Below are 17,707 nucleotides of genomic sequence, written 5' to 3'. Positions count from 1 at the left end.
GAAATCCGTTATACCCGAACCAAGCCATATGTGAAATGCCCAGGCGTACTCCAAATCATACAGAGATTTGAGATTTGTAAAGTTAAAAGACACGTGTTATATCTCCTGCTACTTGACACTTGTCTAATCATCATGTTCATACCCAGCATGAAGACGATTTTACGTAAAAGTCTTGTGCGTCGTCTCTTTCAAGACCAAAGATACTTCTCTACGATGAAGACGATTCTGCATCTAACTCAAACCCGAAGATGCACTCGTATTTTGGTTTATTCAGAGAATCGAAGCGGGGTTGTGTGTACAAATCTCAAACGGGGGAAAAAATGCACACAAGATGTTCGACACAATTCCTCAATGGGTCAACATTGGGTCTGCGTTGTTTATTTTTTCTCATCACGTGATAAAAGCCAGCATCTTGAGTCCGTTGCTGTTATATTCTGTTATCTTCCCGCTTCTTCTCTCAAGACGAAAACAAAAAAGACTCTTGAGAGCACCCCCCAAGAAAGCTGCAAGAACCTTTGAGAATCGTCTTCCATGGAGTACACTTCCGCGGAAGGTGAAAAGGCCAAGAAACGCTACGACAACGCTATAGCTCTCGTAGCTAGTGGAGATTACATCAAAGCCTTTGAGATATTTGACGATGTCATCTCAGTGTTCCCGGAAGAGCACAGGAACTCATTCCATATTCGTGTACAACAAGCTAACATATTCTTGCTTCTAGTGGACAAAGCCCTGAGCAAGGACGTGGAGATCACCTACTTCTTGGGTGCTATAGGGTGCGTTTCGGAAGACGTGAGGGTCACGCTACTTCGCACACGTCTACTCAGAACATTGGGTATGGCTCTTGACTCGGTGTTCTATTTCAAGAAATGCATCCGCAGTGGTAAACAGGGTTTAGCTGCTGCTGAAGCCAAAAATAAGACAGAGATTGAGCGTTTGATCAAAGAGGCTGAGTTGATGATCGATGAGTCCAAGACTAGTCCGACTATAGCACACTACTGGCCGAAGTTTTCTGATTCAGAGGATAGTCAAGAACCGCGGTGTGAGGATAGAGTTGGTGATGAGTTGAGATCGTATTGGATGGGTTTAGATGTTAAGATCAAGAGAGATTTTATGAAAGTGAGCGTTGAGAAGCTTAGGAGTTTTGTCAAAGGAGTACATACAAAAGTGGGAGTAGATGTTCTGAAAAACGTTCTCGATGTTGCCAGGGAACACAAAAAATGGAGAGTCTGGGTGTGCCGGACTAAATGTGATAAGGTGTGCTCTAGTGCTGAAGAATGCAGGACTCATCTTGAACAGAAACATGCTGCGGTTTTTAAACCTTCTTCGGAAGAGGATGTGGTCATGAGGATAGGGATAAACTGGGCTAAAAAGATACAGGTTGGGCCTTGGGAACCTGTGCGTACAGTAGCTGCGGTTGAAATGATCAAAGCTGAGCTCGAATACGTGAAAGGTTTTACGTCTACATCTAGGAAGAAGGGATGGTCCAGTGAATGGCCTGTTGCTGCGGATGAAGAGCGGAGTGGTTTACTCATGGAAATCAAGTTACTCCTTGTGTCGCTCTGTAACCATCAAATTCTTTCATGTAGTATTCGAGACTGGGTGATGAGTTTTCCGGTTAAGCATCTTAGGAAACTTGGTGTTTCAGAAGAGAGTATTAACGATTGTCGCCTAGTGGAATCACCACAGAGCATCTGTTTTCTGGGACGTGATGAGCTCAAACAAATCCGAGGGTTTCTAAAGAAGATCAAGTGTGAAAGGCATGATGGTACAGATCATGTTGGCAGAGCAGTGGACAGTCTTTTGGATCGCATTCGTATTAAAGAAAACATTGACATCGACGTTGACGCTCAGTTTTCATTGCTGCTTCTGGATAAAAGACTGTTGAAAAGCAATAATGCTCCATTTGATGATGATAGGGAAATCAAATTCATTGATAAACCCGATAGTCACTACGATGAGGCACAGGTTAAGGGAGATGATATCATATCCTGGTTAGGTGACCGTTCTTCAGTAGATAGGAGCTTTCCTGGACCTATCAGGAAACACAATCTTGTAATCTGGGTGGCTGTTCTGAGAGCACTTCAGTTCACATGTAAAACACTGGGAACCAAATATGCAAAGAAAAAGCAGGTCTTGGATTACGAAGCAGCTCTTACTGCCGTGGAGAACTTGTGTATGAGTGAGGATGAAAGGAACAGCTATGCATCTCTTCTCTGCGATAGATTCGAAGATAGAGTCCACGAAAATCCCCTCACTGCAAAACTATTCTTGTGTGCAGTACGAGATGTTTTCGAGGGAGGATTGCATCTGACATTTGATATTCCCGACTTAGAAGATTGCCTGAATCTTATACGCGAGCGTAGTAAAAGTCTCAGCAATGATACAGTGTTGAAGTCCATAAAACTTCAGAAATCGGCGGTCACCGAAAAGGTTCATTCATGATTTGTCCATCTAAAATAACACAAAGTTGTCCATCTAAAATGATTTATATGACTTGCAGGTTCTGCTAATCGATGCAAGGATACTACTGATTGATAACTCAAGGATTAGATTGCTAAACAACCTCACAAGCCTCTCTGCTTTTGACAACCGCTCTTATATGCTTTATTTTCTGAAACCTTTCTTGCTGGTAAGTTTGAAACTTTATTTATATATTTGAATTGCCATCTGAACTGGTATTTGAATTGTTTCTTATATTTTTCATGTCTTTTCTCGTGTAGAGTGACATTGGATGCAAACTAAAAGCAGATCTTTTACTCAAAGAGGAGACGAAGTCACAGACAAAAAATAAGACGAAAACTAAAAGCACTAAGGTCCTTTGAAATTTTAAATTCTCTATTTGCTTCTCTAACTTTTTCTGCAAATCGGTTGTAAGAATGAATGGTCTTCATGGCGTAACAGATGCCAAAGCCAGATGCAGCAGAAGCAGATCATTTATTCAAAGAAGATAATAAGTCACATGGAAAAAAGAAGAAAACTTCAACGAGCATGTCCACTCCCGTTGATAAGCTTGAACAGTAAGTACCTATTTGCGTGTTTGATGAATAGTTTAGTTACCAGATATTCCGATATTCTTGTAACAGATTAGTTACCAATATCCAAGTGAATATATATATCCCGATATTTCTGTAATAGTTTTGTTATTTAAGGAGAAATGCGTTTACTTACATGGTACCTCAAAAGTCCTTTTTGCGTATTTAATGAATAGTTTTAGGGTTTTACTCTGAGCAAAACGTTTTCTTACATGTCCAGCAAACCTTCTGTCGACCTTGAACCGGGAGGCACATCTCAATCACCAAAAACGATGGAACCAGAAGATACTCTTACAACTGAAAAGGGTCCATTGGAGATTTCATCCACCAATGACATTCAAGAGGAAGCTACTAAAGTTAACACTGGTGGTAAAAAGAGATTCTTAAGTGACGAATAATTTGAACTTTTTTGTTTTTGTTTTAAGATTCATCCTTCTTATTAATATTCATTTGCCATCTTGACGAATCTTCTCAATTGACGAATAATTTATACTTCTTTTGTTTTGAGATTCATCCTTCTTATTGACATTCATTCCCCATCTTCAAGATATGCAAAACATGCCTGGAGAAAATTCAGTCTCTGGAAATTTGGAGTCGGCACTTGGAGGAGCTGCAACAAGATACAATTCAGCTCTTGACATGACTCTAAAGGTAAAACAGTTACCAAGATTCAGTACCTAAATTGTCGTCTTCTCATTCCATATCTCTTTACCTTCTTATGTAAATTCACAAATACATATGGCATTGCAGGCACTTATGAACATAAACGTTCTTAAAGAAGATCTAAAGCGCAATAAGCAACCATTTCATGGCAACCTAGAAGAAGAACAAGTTCTTCCTGCGCTACAAAGTTTATTCACTGCTGTTGTGTCAGAGGAAATAAAAACTGAGGGAGTCTACTGTCTCATCTTGAGAGACTTACTCGTGTCCCTAGAACAAGTTAATTCCATGGTTCGTGTGAATAATATTAGCTTCTAAGCATCATTCTATTTTTATCTTTTACTAAGCTTAACTAAAGGTACTGTATGTTTCAGTCGAGTAGTGCTGCTGAGGTACTTGTAACCATCCTTGAGTCTTGGCATTGCTGGAAAAATTCAGAAAGAGAAAGCTTGGTGGATAGGCTTTTTACGTTGGAGGAAAATGAAAGAATGAGCTGTAGAAAATGCAGAAGGATGCCAAATTATCCAGAGCAATGTTATTATGGAATTGTTATGGCTTCAGATTCAATCCGAGACTTTAAGGTATGTTTCATTCATCTTGTTCTCTGTCTTTATCTAGAGAAACTGGTACGTGCTCTAAAAATGATGTTATCTGCTTATATATATGCAGTGTGCTTTTAGGAAAATGAAGTTTGTGGATATCCTCAAGGTGTTGCGCATGGAATACAAAATGTTATGTGACATTAAAAGTGGAGGCTGTGGAACGGAAAACTTTGTTCATCACCTTATCACTAAATGCCCGCCTATCTTCATAATCGGTCAGTTTTGAGCACCATGTTTGTGATCTCATGTACTCGTTTCATTTGCTATGCTTATAATAAAACAACTTTGGTGTTTTGTAGTGTTAGAATGGGAGAAGAGTGAAACTGAAAAGGAGATATCTGAAACGACTAAGGCTCTAGAGTGGGAGATAGATATCAGCAGGCTGTACGAAGGCTTAGAACCAAACACTAACTACCGGCTTGTGTCTATGGTAAGAACAAAAAAAAAACTGAAACAGAATCACAAATGCTTGTTCTGTTTCTTTCTTATGTATCTCTCTGTTACATGCTCAGCATATATGGGATGTGAATGCAGGTTGGATATGGCGACGAAGAAAGAGAACACATATGCATGGCTTATGAAAAGAACCGGTGGGTCAATCTCGGACGTGAGTCTTTAGCAGGAGAGGTAAGACAGAGAGAGTTGATTTTGGTTTCCTTTGAGTAGAATTGTGAAGTTGGATAAGATAGAAGGCAGACATTGTTAACATCTGTGGTGGTGCTGATGCCATAGGTTGTTGGCAACAGCTGGAAGAGTGTGGTCAGATTCTGTGGAGAAAGGAAGGTTCAGCCAGTGATTTTGTTTTATGAAACTGCCTGATCCATGATGGTCTAACAAGTGTGAAACCCAAGCATTGATGTATATAATGATATGTTCCAGTTGAGAAGAAGTTATGGTCAATGATGAAACCCATTTTGTAGGACTTTATTTACTAAAAGAAGGAAATGATAGAAAATTGTAGACCAGACAACATAGTTGCATTGTTTCATATCCAAAAAAATATATCCCAAAGAGTTTCAAAGATCTAAGGCTTGTTAACTTGATGGCATATCCATCGATAACACTTGATTAACATGTTTTCAACATCTTTATCAATTGTTTCTGTTTTCAACATCTTTATCAATTGTTTCTACCATGTCCATTGTCCGCTTCCTAGAAACCAATATAAGAGCAGCGTTACTCAGGTTGAAAGGAAATCAGATTGCTATATATAAAAGAGGCAAAGACAAAAGTTGCGAAGGCATAAACATAAGCTGAAGAACGAATTCAGCCAGAGATTTGTAAAATTTTAAACTTTCCGACAGGCTTAAACCCTCAAGCTTATAATTAATGGTTTATGTTGGGCCCAAGAAGCGACAAAGAAAGCCCATTAAGAAAAGTCACGTTAATCTCACGTGCTGCTTGCCCCGTGTTTAAAGTCTTCTGCGTCCTCTCGTCTTTCAAGTCCAAAAACATTTCTCCAAGATGAAGATTATGCATTTAAGTCAAACTCGAAGATGCACACGTGTTTCGAGTTATCTTTTATTTGGTTTATTCCGAGAATCGAAGCTTGGCTGTGTGTCTACCAATCTCAAATGGATACAATGCACACAAGGTGTTCGACACAATTCCCCAACGGGTCAATATTGGTTCTCCGCTGTTTTTTTTTTCTTCTCATCACGTGGCACTCACGTGAGTTCATTTCTGTTAATATTCTGTTATCTTCCCGCTTCTTCTCTCAAGAAGCAAAAAAAAAAAAAAAAAAAAACTCTCCAAGAAAAGCTGCAAGAAACCTTGAGAGTACAGTCACCATGACAGACGAAGAGGTCATGAAACACTTCGAAAAGGCTAAACTTCTCAACGAGAAAGGAGACTACATCAAGGCCTTGGAGTTACTTGACGATTTGATCTCAGTCTACAGGGAAGACAAGAACCAAACCTTTCTTCATTTCGGGCAAGGAGATGTGTTCATGCGTCCCATAAAACCGACATGGAGGTCGTCTTCTTGTTGGGTGCTGTAGGATGCGTTTCTGAGTATACGCCCTTGTTAGAGTTCTGTGCCCGTCTATTCCACTTGTTGGCTCGGAGCCTTGGGTCAGCCTTGTATTACAAGAAAACCCTCCGCAGAGCGAAACACGAACTCTCTTTATCATCTGTTCCTCAGCCAGATGATAACAAAGTTCGTGATGAGTTTTCGCTTGAGAATGTAACCAAAGAGGCAGAGTTCATGATAGCTGAATCCAAGATTATGTGACAACCCGCCCCGTGGGAACTACCTGTCCCGTGGCCCCTGGCTCACAGCGCTGCAGCGCACCGACCCCAACCTCTCCATTATGAGTTCTCTCTAACTCCATGTTGTTGGTAAGCCTCGAACCCAGGACCTCACCCTTTAACAGTCTTCCCACAGAACAAGCTGTCACCAATTGATGACAGCTTGTCTTGTGGGAATGCTGTTAAAGGGTGAGGTCCTGGGTTCGAGATTCACCAACAACTTAATTATGGAGTTAGTGAAAACTCATAATAGAGGGGTTGGGGTCGGTGCGCTGCAGCGCTGTGAGCCTGGTGCCCATGGGGCAGATAGTTCCCACGGGACGGGTTGTCACAGATTAGGTCTATAAGGAAGTACGCGCCGCCACCGGAAGTTTGTGATTCAAAGAAAGGTGAGGATAGGGTTGGTGGTGAGCTGAGGTCGTATTGGATGGGTTTAGATGTTAAGGTCAAGAGAGATTTTATGAAAGTGAGCGTTGAGAGGGTTAGAAGGTTTGTCAAGGGAGTACATAAAAGCAAGGGAGTGGATGTTTTGAAACACGTTATGGCCATTGCCAGGGAACACAAGAAATGGAGAGTCTGGGTGTGTCGAACTAAATGTGATAAGGTGTGCTTTAGTGCTGAAGAATGCAGGACTCATCTTGAAGAGAAACACGCTGCGAATATGGAAAAGGATGTGGTCATGAGGATAGGGATAAACTGGGCTTATAAGATACAGCATGGGAGATGGGAGCCAGTGGATACAGTAGCTGCTGTTGAAATGATCAAAACTCAGCTGGAAGATGTGGAAGCGTTTACAACTAAATCTAGGAAGAAGGGATGGTCAGACCAATGGCCTTTAGCCACTGCAGATGAAGGGCGGAGTGATTTACTCAAGGAAGTCAAGTTACTCCTTGTGTCACTCTGTGAGCATCAGATTCTCTCCTGCAGCATTCGAGACTGGGTGATGAGTTTTCCTGTTAAGCATCTTAAAAAACTCGAAGTTTCAGAAGAGAGTCTTAAAGATTGTCGCATAGTGGAAACACCACAGAGCATATGTTTTCTGGAACGTGAAGAGCTCAAACAAATCCGAGGTTTTCTAAAGAAGATCAAGTGTGAAAGGCATGATGGTACAGATCTGGTTGGCAGAGCAGTGGACAGTCTTTTGGATCGCATTCGTATTAAAGAGAGTATTGAATTTAACGAGAAGTTTTCATTGCTGCTTCTGGATAAAATACTGTTGAAAAGCAATAATGCTCTATCTGATGATGATGATTATGAAGGGAAAATTAAACTAATCAAGGATCCCGATGTTCACTACGCCAAGGCACAGGCTCAGGGAGATGATATCATATCCTGGTTAGGTGACCACTCTTCAGTAGATAAGAGCTTTCCTGTACCTATCAGGGAACACAATCTTGTAATCTGGGTGGCTGTTCTGAGAGCTCTTCAGTACACATGTAAAACACTGGGAACCAAATATGCAAAGAAAGAGCATGTCTTGGAGTACGAAGCAGCTCTTCTTGTCGTGGAGAACTTGTGTGATGAAAGAAGAAAGACTGTTCAGGAAAATCAGTGGAACAGCTATGCATCTCTTCTCTGCGATAGATTCGAAGATAGAGTCCACGAAAATCCCCTCACTGCAAAACTATTCTTGTGTGCAGTACGAGATGTTTTCGAGGGAGGATTGCATCTGACATTTGATATTGCCGACTTAGAAGATTGCATGAATCTTATACGCGAGCGTAGTAAAAGTCTCAGTAATGATAAAGTGTTGAAGTCCATAGAACTTCTGAAATCAATGGTTACCGAAAAGGTTCATCCATGATTTGAATATATACTTAATAGAATAACACTAAATTGTCCATCTAAAGTTATGTACATAACGTGTAGGTTCTGCGGATCGATGCAAAGATATTGCTGACTGATAATTCAAGGATTAGATTGTTGGACAAGCTCACAAGGCTTTCTGCTTATGACAACCGCTCTTATATGCTTTATTTTCTGAAACCTTTCTTGCTGGTAAGTTTGAAACTTTATTTATACATTTGCCGGCTGATTTGGTGTTTGATATGTTTCTTATATATTTTCATGTAGAATGAAATTGTAATTATGAAGTCCAAAGTCAAGTCAGATGCAGCAGAAGCAGATCTTTTACTCAAAGAGGGGAAGAAGTCACTCAAAGAGGAGAATAAGTCACAGGCCAAAAAGACGAGAAAAGATAAAAACATTAAGGTTTTTGAAGTTCTAAATTCTCTGTTTGCTTCTTTGACTTTTCGGCTAATCAGTTCTAAGAATGAATGAGCTTCATGGCGCAACAGATAAATTCAACGAGCGTGGTTACTCCTGTTGATAAGACTGTTGAACAGTAAGTACCTCAAGAGTCCTTTTTGCGTGTTTGATGAATTGTTTCCTGGTTTTCTCTGAGCAAAACTTGTTCCTACATCTCCAGTGAATCTTCTGTCAAACTTGAACCGGAAGAACATTCTAAGGAACCGGAAAGAGGTGGATTGGAAACTTCATCCAACACTGACATTCAAGTGGAAGCTACTGCAGTTGACTGTGACGGTAAAAAGAGCTTCTCAATTGTTTTGTTTTGTTACGCGCTCATAATTCTTATTTCTTCATTCGCCACCTTCAAGATATGCAGTTGGAGCCAGCCCTTGAAGGAGCCGCAGCCAGATACAATTCAGCTCTTGACATGACGCTAAAGGTAAAGCAGTAACCAAAAGAAAATATTCAATTGCTAAAACCTTTCTTGCTGGTTGGTTTAAAAACTTTGGTTATATACAGAGAGCTTTTATTTTTCGTCTGATTTGGTATTTGAGTGGTTTCTTATGTTTTCATGTAGAACGAAATTGTAAATATGGAATTCAATGCCAAGTCAGATGCAGCAGAAGCAGATCTTCATGGGCAACAGATAACTTCAACAATAAGTGTCGTTGAACTGTAAGTGTCGATACCCCAATAATATTCTCTCACTCTGTTAGATTAGTTATCATTCATTATCCAAGGGAATATATTCCGATATTCTTGTAACAGATTAGTTACCAATATCCAAGGGAATATATATCCCGATATTTCTGTAATAGTTTTGTTATTTAAGGAGAAATACGTTTACTTACATGGTACCTCAAAAGTCCTTTTTGCGTATTTAATGAATAGTTTTAGGGTTTTACTCTGAGCAAAACGTTTTCTTACATGTCCAGCAAACCTTCTGTCGATCTTCAACCAGCAAAAACGATGGAAGAAGATTCCATGGAAACAAAAGATACTCTAGGAAGCGAAAAGGGTCCATTGGAAACTTCATCCAACAATGACATTCAAGAGGAAGCTAATAAAGTCAACAGTGGTGGTAAAAAAGCTTCTCAATTGACTAATAATTTAAACTTTTTTTTTGTTTTAAGATTCATCCTTCTTATTATATTTATCCACCATCTTTAAGATATGCAAAACATGCCTGGAGAAGATTCAGTCTCTGGAAATTTGGAGTCAGCACTTGGAGGAGCTGCAACTAGATATAACTCAGCTCTTGACATGACGCTAAAGGTAAAACAGTTACCTAAACTGTCGTCTTCTGATTCAGATCATTCCATATCTCTACCTTCTTATATAAATTCACAAAACATGTGGTATTTGCAGGCCCTCGTGAACGTAAACGTTCTTAAAGAACAAGTTGTAAAGTACAATAAACAACCAGTCCCTGACAACCTAGGAGAACAAGTTCTATGTGCGCTACAAAGTTTATTTACCTCTGTTGTGTCAGAGGAAATAAAAACTGAGGGAGCCTACACTCTCATCTTGAGAGACTTACTCGTGTCCCTAGAAGAAGTTGATTCCATGGTTCGTGTGAATATTATAAGCTTCTAATCATTCATCATAAATTTTTCTGGTTAATAAGCTTAACTAAAGGTAATGTATTTTTCAGTCGAGTGGTGCTGCTGAGGTACTTGTAACCATCCTTGAGTCTTGGCATTGCTGGAAAAATTCAGAAAGAGATAGCTTGGTGGATCGGCTTTTCACGTTGGAGGAAAATGAAAGAATGAGTTGTAGAAAATGCGGAAGGAGGCCAAATTATCCAGAGCAGAGTTCTTACGGCATTGTTGTGGCTTCAGATTCAATCAGAAACGTGAATGTATGTTTTCATTAATTTGGCTTCTTGTCTTTCCCTAGAGAAACTGGTATTAATTTGGCTTTTCATATATGCAGTGTGCTTTTGGGGATATAAAGTTTGTGGATATCCTTAAGGTTACCCGCATGGAATATAAAATGTTATGTGACATTAAAACTGGAGGTTGTGGAACGACAAACTTTGTTCATCACGTTATAAGTAGATGCCCGCCTATCTTCATAATCGGTAAGTTTTTGAGAACCATGATTATGATCTCATATACTCGTTTCATTGGTTATGGTTATAATAAAATAACGTTGGTGTTTTGTAGTGTTAGAATGGGAGAAGAGTGAAACTGAAAAGGAAATTTCTGAAACAACAAAAGCTCTGGAGTGGGAGATAGATATCAGCAGGCTGTACGAAGGCTTAGAACCAAACACTAACTACCGTCTTGTGTCAATGGTAAAAAAAAAAAAAACTTGTCCTATTGTTCTTCTGTGTTTCTCTGTAAAAGTCTCTGATATTATGGGATGTGAATGCAGGTTGGTTATGGTGACGAAGACGAAGAACACATATGCATGGCTTATGAAAAGAACCAGTGGGTGAATCTCAGACGTGAGTCTTTAGCAGGAGAGGTAAGAAAGAAACAGTTGAAATTTGGCTTCCTTGAATATAATTGTGAATTTAGATAAGATAGAAAGCAGACAGTGGTAATATCTGTGAGTTGGTGATGCCATAGGTCGTTGGCAACAACTGGAAGAATGTGGTCACGTTCTGTGGAGAAAGGAAAGTTCGACCAGTGATTCTGCTTTACGAAGCTGTCTGATCCATGATGGCCTAACAAGTGCGGAAGTTGTTCTGTTTCTGTTTCAATTGCAGAGGAGTTATGTTTCTGTTTCATATTATGGTCAATGATGAAACCCATTTTGTAGCCACATTAACGATAATCTCATAAACAAATTGAAGGATTTTTACTAAGAGAAGAAAATGATAGCATAGCAGAAAAAAAGGAAAATTTTAATATTTCATATCCATAAAGGAAGCATTCAAAAAATCTCCCAAAGAGTTACAACAACATGATATGGCCACAAATAGCCGGCAAAGAAGATGAGTGTTAATCCAAGGCTTGTTACATTGATAGCAAGAACCCAAAAACCCTTGAATATAACCCCAAAACAAAACACACACACAAAAAAAAAAAGGAAGTCCAGAAGATTTGTCTGGGGATTTTTTTAATAATACAACAAAACTGGTGAAGCAAAGGTGGGAAGGTTTGTAGTCAGCAAAGTTCATGATCTCTCCAAACAAAAATTTCTTCACTGCATTTAAAACACCCTCGATTTACAGAACTCTAGGGGGTGTAGATGATATATGATATGATATATAATATATATTTAACCTTTTGTTATCTTTTGCTCATTGGTTAGTTCTCTGTTCCATTAGGAGGTTCTTCTCGGTTTTCCGAAGCGGAAGCGATGCTAAAGCTGTTGTAATTATCAGTGCTACTGCTTCGTGGCTTTCCTGGTCTTGATCGTATGTTGGTACCCATTGGAAACGGTTCCTGCAAATAATAACAACAAAGGTGAAACAAATCAATCTCACATTGAGTATGAAACTATAAGATCACAAGAACCCATTTCAATACGTGCCACCAAGTGAGCAAATGAGCCATTGATAAAAAAAAAGAAACCAAAAAGATGAAACCTAACAAGATGATGTTATCTGATGTGTTAATAACACTCACCTGATCACCAGCATTTGGACCATCGGTGTGGAAAAGAATAGGCCGGCAACGTTTGTCTTCGTTCATTAAGCTTGAATTCTGAAAATGGGCAATGAGAGCTACTTTTCCTTGGATTCGAGCATATGTTAGTGTTGCCACCTTCTCGCTGTTAAACTTCTCCCACTTTTTGCCATTAAACGCCTGCAAGTATTTTTAGAACTTTTAATAAAAGCTCTTCTTAAAAAAGCCAAAAGGTATATGAAGAAGCAGCAACACATGGATGTACCTTATAAAACGGGACAATCTTTTCAGGTTCGGTAAGGTTGATGAAAGCATATCCCACATTGCACTTGTTCTGATATGAGAAGGTGAAATTGCGTTAAAGGAAAGCAATATTGCAAACAAAAAAAGCTCAGTTTCTGCATAAGACTTTACGCCTACTTACCTTGAAGTCAATTGGCAAATAGAGAAAATCATATGTTCCTTTACAGTGCTCGTCAATGGCAGATAGAAGCATCTTAGAAGTGTACCTAAACCATAGCATCAAAAGAAATGGTTAACAGTTGAAACAGAGTACATCTAACAGAAGACATAAACAAGGAAGATAAGAGAAAGACTGAGTTTACTTACTTGTTCGGAATGTTTTTAACCATCAACGTTGTCCTGTTATCATCCCCACGTAATATACGGTCAACATCAAGCTCATACAGTTTCTTGTCAGCGTTACTAGAGCTAGACTCGCTTCTACGGTGAGAGAGATTCCTGTATCGTTCATTCGGCGAGTCATACGAGCCAGGCATTGAACCCATTGGGCTCCTCCCGGGGAAGAGATGAGACAACTGTTGGGGAGATCTCAGTACAGCATTTGGGGAATTTACATCCATTCGATTCCCAACAACATGGGAAAAAGACTTATGAGAACCGATCTCCATTGGACGTGAGGGTGAAGAGCCAGGAAACCCCATGCTACCATGAGAACCTATGTGGAAGCCAGGCGATTCTAGAGATTCAGCTACATAGGCTTGTCTTCTATCCCAGAAAGGCGAGTTTAACACCGGCGCAGATCCAATGTGGTGGTGCACAGGAGAAGATGCCATATTCACCATGATAGGAGGCGCTCTAGAGAATACAGTAACAGGTGGCCGCTGAGTTGGAATGCTGTTGATGTGAGATGGCGAGTTAGGCCACATCATGCCACTTGACGGATTAAGCTGCTGAGTGTTAGAGTTGCTCCATAAGTTAGGGTTAGGGCGGCGAGAGCTTTGATTCATGGGAGATCCTACGCCTACAGCCAAAAGAACACAACAACTAAAAGTGAGTAATTTATCAAGACAGTAGCAATTTAGAGATAAAGAGCTTACCCCCTCCATTAAAGCCGTCCACTCCACGGACATTATGTAACATAAAGCCTTCATTTGCTGCCGAGGATTTATATGGACTACCACCATTAGCAAAGTTGTCGACATACTCTGAAAAAGAATGAGGATGAAGATTTGGCATGCTCTGGATCCCCATATTTGTATTATCAAAAGAATGGCCATGCTCCTGAACTCCGACAGGCTTGCTGGCTGAGACGACGTTTGCCGGAGGTTGAAATCCAATAGGAATGCTGAGACTCCGGTGACGTTCAATGAAGGAGTTCACAGGTGATCCAACAGAACTATGACTAACCCGCATAGATCCACCATCAATGGAGGTTGAGGAAATTAATCCCGGGAAATGTCTCCCTGAATCAGAGTTGTTTAACGATAGTGAGTTTGAGTCCCAAGATGAAAAATCATTAAAGAAAAAATTGCAAATGATTAATGCAGAAGCATACCCATGTTCCCAGATGATGTATTAGTAAAAGCCAATTTTGGTAGACACCCTTCAGCATCTTGCATATATCTGAAAAGGAAAAGGAAAATTATAGGCAAATCCCACAGACCTAACAGAAAATCTTTGATTTGACATTTGCAAAAGTTCATAGGACAAAAGTTAGAAGAAGAAGACAAAAACAATCACCACCTTGTAGCCTCTGGACAAGCTGGCGCAAGTTTAAGCTGCTTCCCAGCAACCTCGAGTCCATTTAGTCCACCAAGAGCAGCATCTGCGGCTCGAATGTCAAAGAACTCTATGTATATCTGTGGGTTATCATGCATGGTTCTACGAATCTGCAAATCACAGAAACAACAACATTAGCATCTACCTAGAAAAGTAAATATAAGAAGAACCCAAATATATCAACCTCTTTGATTTCTCCATATGATTTGACCATTCGGTTGAGCTCTTCGTTCGAAATAGAAGAATCGAGATTATTAATTAACAAGGCTCCTTTGCTCGCGTCTTTTTCTGAAGGATTTTCCTGATAGCAAGAAAAATGGAAGATAGATAAGAAACCAATACAAGTCACATAGCAAAGAAAAAAATCTTCCAGAAGAATATTTTATCAGACCGTAGGGATAGAATAACGAATGTCAAGCTTCGTTCCTCTTAACAGCTTATTGTGGAGTGCCCTCGCCGCATTCTGAGCAGCCCTTATATCATAGAACGATACCATGATAAAGCCACGACTCTTGAAAGCTGTCAGAAAAGCCTGGATGTCTCCAAATTGCTGAACAAGTAAATGTATCCTCAGTACAAGTATACACACCATGTAACTCCTAAATAAAGAATCATAAACGCGGATGAAATAAGGTACCTCAAAAAGGACCTTCAGCTCATAGTCTTCGACATTGCTGCCGATATTTCCGGCCAAAATTGTTCTTGATGGAATTTCACCTCGACGATGTTCGCCAACAGAGTTATTACTTCCTCTCTCGCCGTTCCTGTGGCCTACGGAAGAAAAAACATCTCCATCTAGTTCCATGCCACCAACACTGCTGAAGAGGTCAAAATCATCCAGATCATCTCCATTGGCACGAGATTTAGGCCCAACCTCACCCATCACTTCTGCAAAGAGATCATCTTCGTCTGGCAGAAGATTTCCAATAGTTTGCGCCTCAATTTCTTCTAAAGTCTCAGAAGGTTCTTCCTCACGGTGGGCAACAGCTGTGTTTCCAGACATAGGTGATAGCATATCACTTCCCTGCAGTCGTACTGCAAAAACAGCAATTTGGAGACGCACTCAAGTCGTTAAAGTACAACAAAATGAACACACTAAGTCAAAATTCACGAAAGTGAACCAGAAGCTTACGTTTCCTAGTAAATATATCAGACAGTGAGCTGGAAAACAAACTGCTTTCCCACTGGCTATCACTTGTAGTGGTTTTTGCGTTAGGACTAAGAGAAGAGTGCACCCCAGACAAGCTAGATTGTGGCTTCAGCTGGTAACTTTCAGGTGTCCAGGAACTCTTTGGCAGACGGCCACCTTGGTTTTCAGACATCGTGTCTGTTTTCAGAAACCCAAATTGCCTCTGCAGAACAAAAAGAAAACAGTTTTAGACATCATAGACAACAGCGGCAGACAATGCCATAGGTGACAAATACAGTAGAAGCAATTCTAGTGCAACAGAGTTAAAAAAAAACCCATGAAACAATAAGAGATACCTCTGAAGTAAGACGTATATCTTCACGAAAGTGAGAAGGTGTTGATACACCTCCCTGTTCCATTACATCTGACGGCATTGTGCAGATGACAACAGAATCAAACTAATAAAACCAAAATTTCTTTTTAACTTTTTAGTTTTTTCAACGGACCATAGCCCTTCCCCTGAAAAAAAATGAACAAAACAGTGTTATACAGAAGAACCAAAATCCACTTTTCATTGCAAAAAAGATCTTGCCAGACAAAATGAGTAACAAAGAAAGGTCTCAATCACTCAAGTACAACTACAAGATTAAGCCAAATAACACAAAGGAGAAGAAATTCAAACCCCAAATCCAAAGTACGAAGTACGAAGCAAGCAAAGTTAGCAACTTTAAGCACTATAACAATAAGCTCAACAGGAAAATGATCTTAAATTGCTCAACTAAAGCAATCACTCACGTCTCAGCTACAAGATTAAGCCAAATAACACCAAGGACAAGAAACTCAAACCCCAAAATCCAAAGAATGAAACAAAGGTAACAACTTTAAGAAGCTCAACATTAAAACTATCTTAAATCAGACTAGAATTCGCCTAATTCATGATCCTTGTACAGCTCATTATATTCAAATAGAGAAACCAACTCCTACCTAATCCACACGGAAACTAACTTAATCCTAAATAAAAATTTAAATTCAGGAGAGAAAAAAAAAAAGAGAGAGCTTACCTAATTACAAACAAACACAATTACGCTTCCGTTTGATAAAATAAAATTAAATTGAATATAAATTGTGAAGAATGGATCTAAAACTCTTTACCTTCACGATCCAACGAAGAAGAAGAAGAAGGAATAATTCGGCTTCTCTCTTTAATCTTCCTCCTTTGCTTTTTGTTTCTTCTAACCAATCACATCCATAGTCAGCATATTTATTTAATTCCCCAAAATTAAAATAACCAAAAACAAAAAAAAGTGAATCGGTGTTTGAATTTTTTATTTTTTTAAGAATTTCCCCTCCTCTCACGACGATGAGACTGGCGGTGGTGGTTATGATGATTCCGGCGAGAATCTTCCCGCCGACGGGGATCTCCGGTAGAGAGAAGGAGAGAGTTTGTTCTTTTTTTTTTTTTTTTTTCAGTTAGTTGGTTTAGAAAAAAAAGGAGCGGACAAAAAAAGAATTAGAGTATGGTGGGAAGAGAAGGACTCTGCTACTTTTGTATGTACCGTGGACCTAGTGGTGTGTGGTACACGGTTTAATCTGGACCGTTGGATTAATGATTGATTTTTTTTAATAAAAAGGAGGAAAATAAAAATATTACGGACTTATTACACGAGAGTCTTGACTGCAGACGGCGAGTTCGGCTTAAGGAGCCGGCTATTACTTTTTTTCTCGATGTGTAACTACTTTTTTTTTTTTCTAAATACAAACTATTTATTAATATGTACTCATCAAGTTAGGAATCTACACATTATCATTTATCAATACTTGTTTTAGATGATTCTTTTTTAACATAGTTGTTTTAGATGATATTCGACAGAATGAGAGTTTACAGCATCTTAGCGATGATTAGATTACTGAGACAATTGTTAAGATATTATCTTTTTTATGTTAACATGTACATAAATGTATACCTATGTAAGACAAAGAAAAAATACGCATAAAAACATGCACATAAACATCTAGTAGTGTGGCACTGGAAACATGTTTCAATATATATGATTTATAAAGACATGCAACCCAATATTCAATGGGCAATATAGACGGTCATTTATATTTCTCATTGTGCTTTTGTTCATTGTGGAAGATGGAGAACTTTTTATGCCCTTTCTCAAAAAGAAAAAGATGGAG

The 17,707-nt window shown here is 39.3% G+C and overlaps 3 protein-coding genes and 1 pseudogene across 4 annotated transcripts; 3 read left to right on the top strand and 1 right to left on the bottom strand.

The window, feature by feature from the left end:
* Window positions 1-20: 20 nt before the first annotated feature.
* Window positions 21-5,256, top strand: LOC106379008. The gene is made up of 12 exons (XM_048771992.1): window positions 21-2,430; window positions 2,501-2,629; window positions 2,721-2,813; window positions 2,902-3,017; window positions 3,253-3,401; window positions 3,580-3,683; window positions 3,783-3,983; window positions 4,067-4,273; window positions 4,362-4,509; window positions 4,594-4,724; window positions 4,829-4,921; window positions 5,027-5,256. Exons 1-12 carry the CDS (start codon window positions 532-534, stop codon window positions 5,111-5,113), a joined length of 3,357 nt encoding a protein of 1,118 aa, XP_048627949.1. The 5' UTR covers window positions 21-531; the 3' UTR covers window positions 5,114-5,256.
* Window positions 5,257-5,736: 480 nt separating this feature from the next.
* LOC125597222 lies at window positions 5,737-6,536 on the top strand (annotated as a pseudogene).
* A 283-nt stretch (window positions 6,537-6,819) lies between these two features.
* Window positions 6,820-11,616, top strand: LOC106379009. The gene is made up of 15 exons (XM_048771993.1): window positions 6,820-8,336; window positions 8,414-8,542; window positions 8,618-8,755; window positions 8,842-8,888; window positions 8,973-9,088; window positions 9,163-9,233; window positions 9,372-9,469; window positions 9,730-9,875; window positions 9,966-10,069; window positions 10,163-10,363; window positions 10,449-10,655; window positions 10,730-10,877; window positions 10,963-11,093; window positions 11,174-11,266; window positions 11,371-11,616. The coding sequence occupies exons 1-15, from the start codon at window positions 6,972-6,974 to the stop codon at window positions 11,455-11,457; spliced, it is 3,081 nt and encodes a 1,026-aa protein (XP_048627950.1). The 5' UTR covers window positions 6,820-6,971; the 3' UTR covers window positions 11,458-11,616.
* An 11-nt stretch (window positions 11,617-11,627) lies between these two features.
* LOC106382761 (protein MEI2-like 1) lies at window positions 11,628-16,977 on the bottom strand. Of its 2 annotated transcripts, XM_048771995.1 has the most exons (15): window positions 16,679-16,976; window positions 15,883-16,045; window positions 15,530-15,749; window positions 15,035-15,432; window positions 14,789-14,947; window positions 14,582-14,698; window positions 14,362-14,507; window positions 14,174-14,241; window positions 13,716-14,081; window positions 12,985-13,639; window positions 12,800-12,884; window positions 12,641-12,709; window positions 12,376-12,555; window positions 12,031-12,192; window positions 11,628-11,950 (listed from the first exon to the last, which is right to left on the bottom strand). In XM_048771995.1, the coding sequence occupies exons 2-14, from the start codon at window positions 15,958-15,960 to the stop codon at window positions 12,055-12,057; spliced, it is 2,679 nt and encodes an 892-aa protein (XP_048627952.1). In that variant the 5' UTR covers window positions 15,961-16,045; window positions 16,679-16,976; the 3' UTR covers window positions 11,628-11,950; window positions 12,031-12,054. The 2 variants fall into 2 exon arrangements, with proteins under 2 accessions (XP_048627952.1, XP_048627951.1); XM_048771994.1 differs by having other exon boundaries at window positions 11,628-12,192; window positions 16,679-16,977.
* Window positions 16,978-17,707: the final 730 nt, after the last annotated feature.

Source organism: Brassica napus, unplaced genomic scaffold (assembly GCF_020379485.1).
Source record: "Brassica napus cultivar Da-Ae unplaced genomic scaffold, Da-Ae ScsIHWf_1388;HRSCAF=1968, whole genome shotgun sequence".
Taxonomy (NCBI): Eukaryota; Viridiplantae; Streptophyta; class Magnoliopsida; order Brassicales; family Brassicaceae; genus Brassica; species Brassica napus.
The sequence above is the reverse complement of the archived record's forward strand: the minus strand, read 5'-3'. Positions and strand labels throughout refer to the sequence as shown.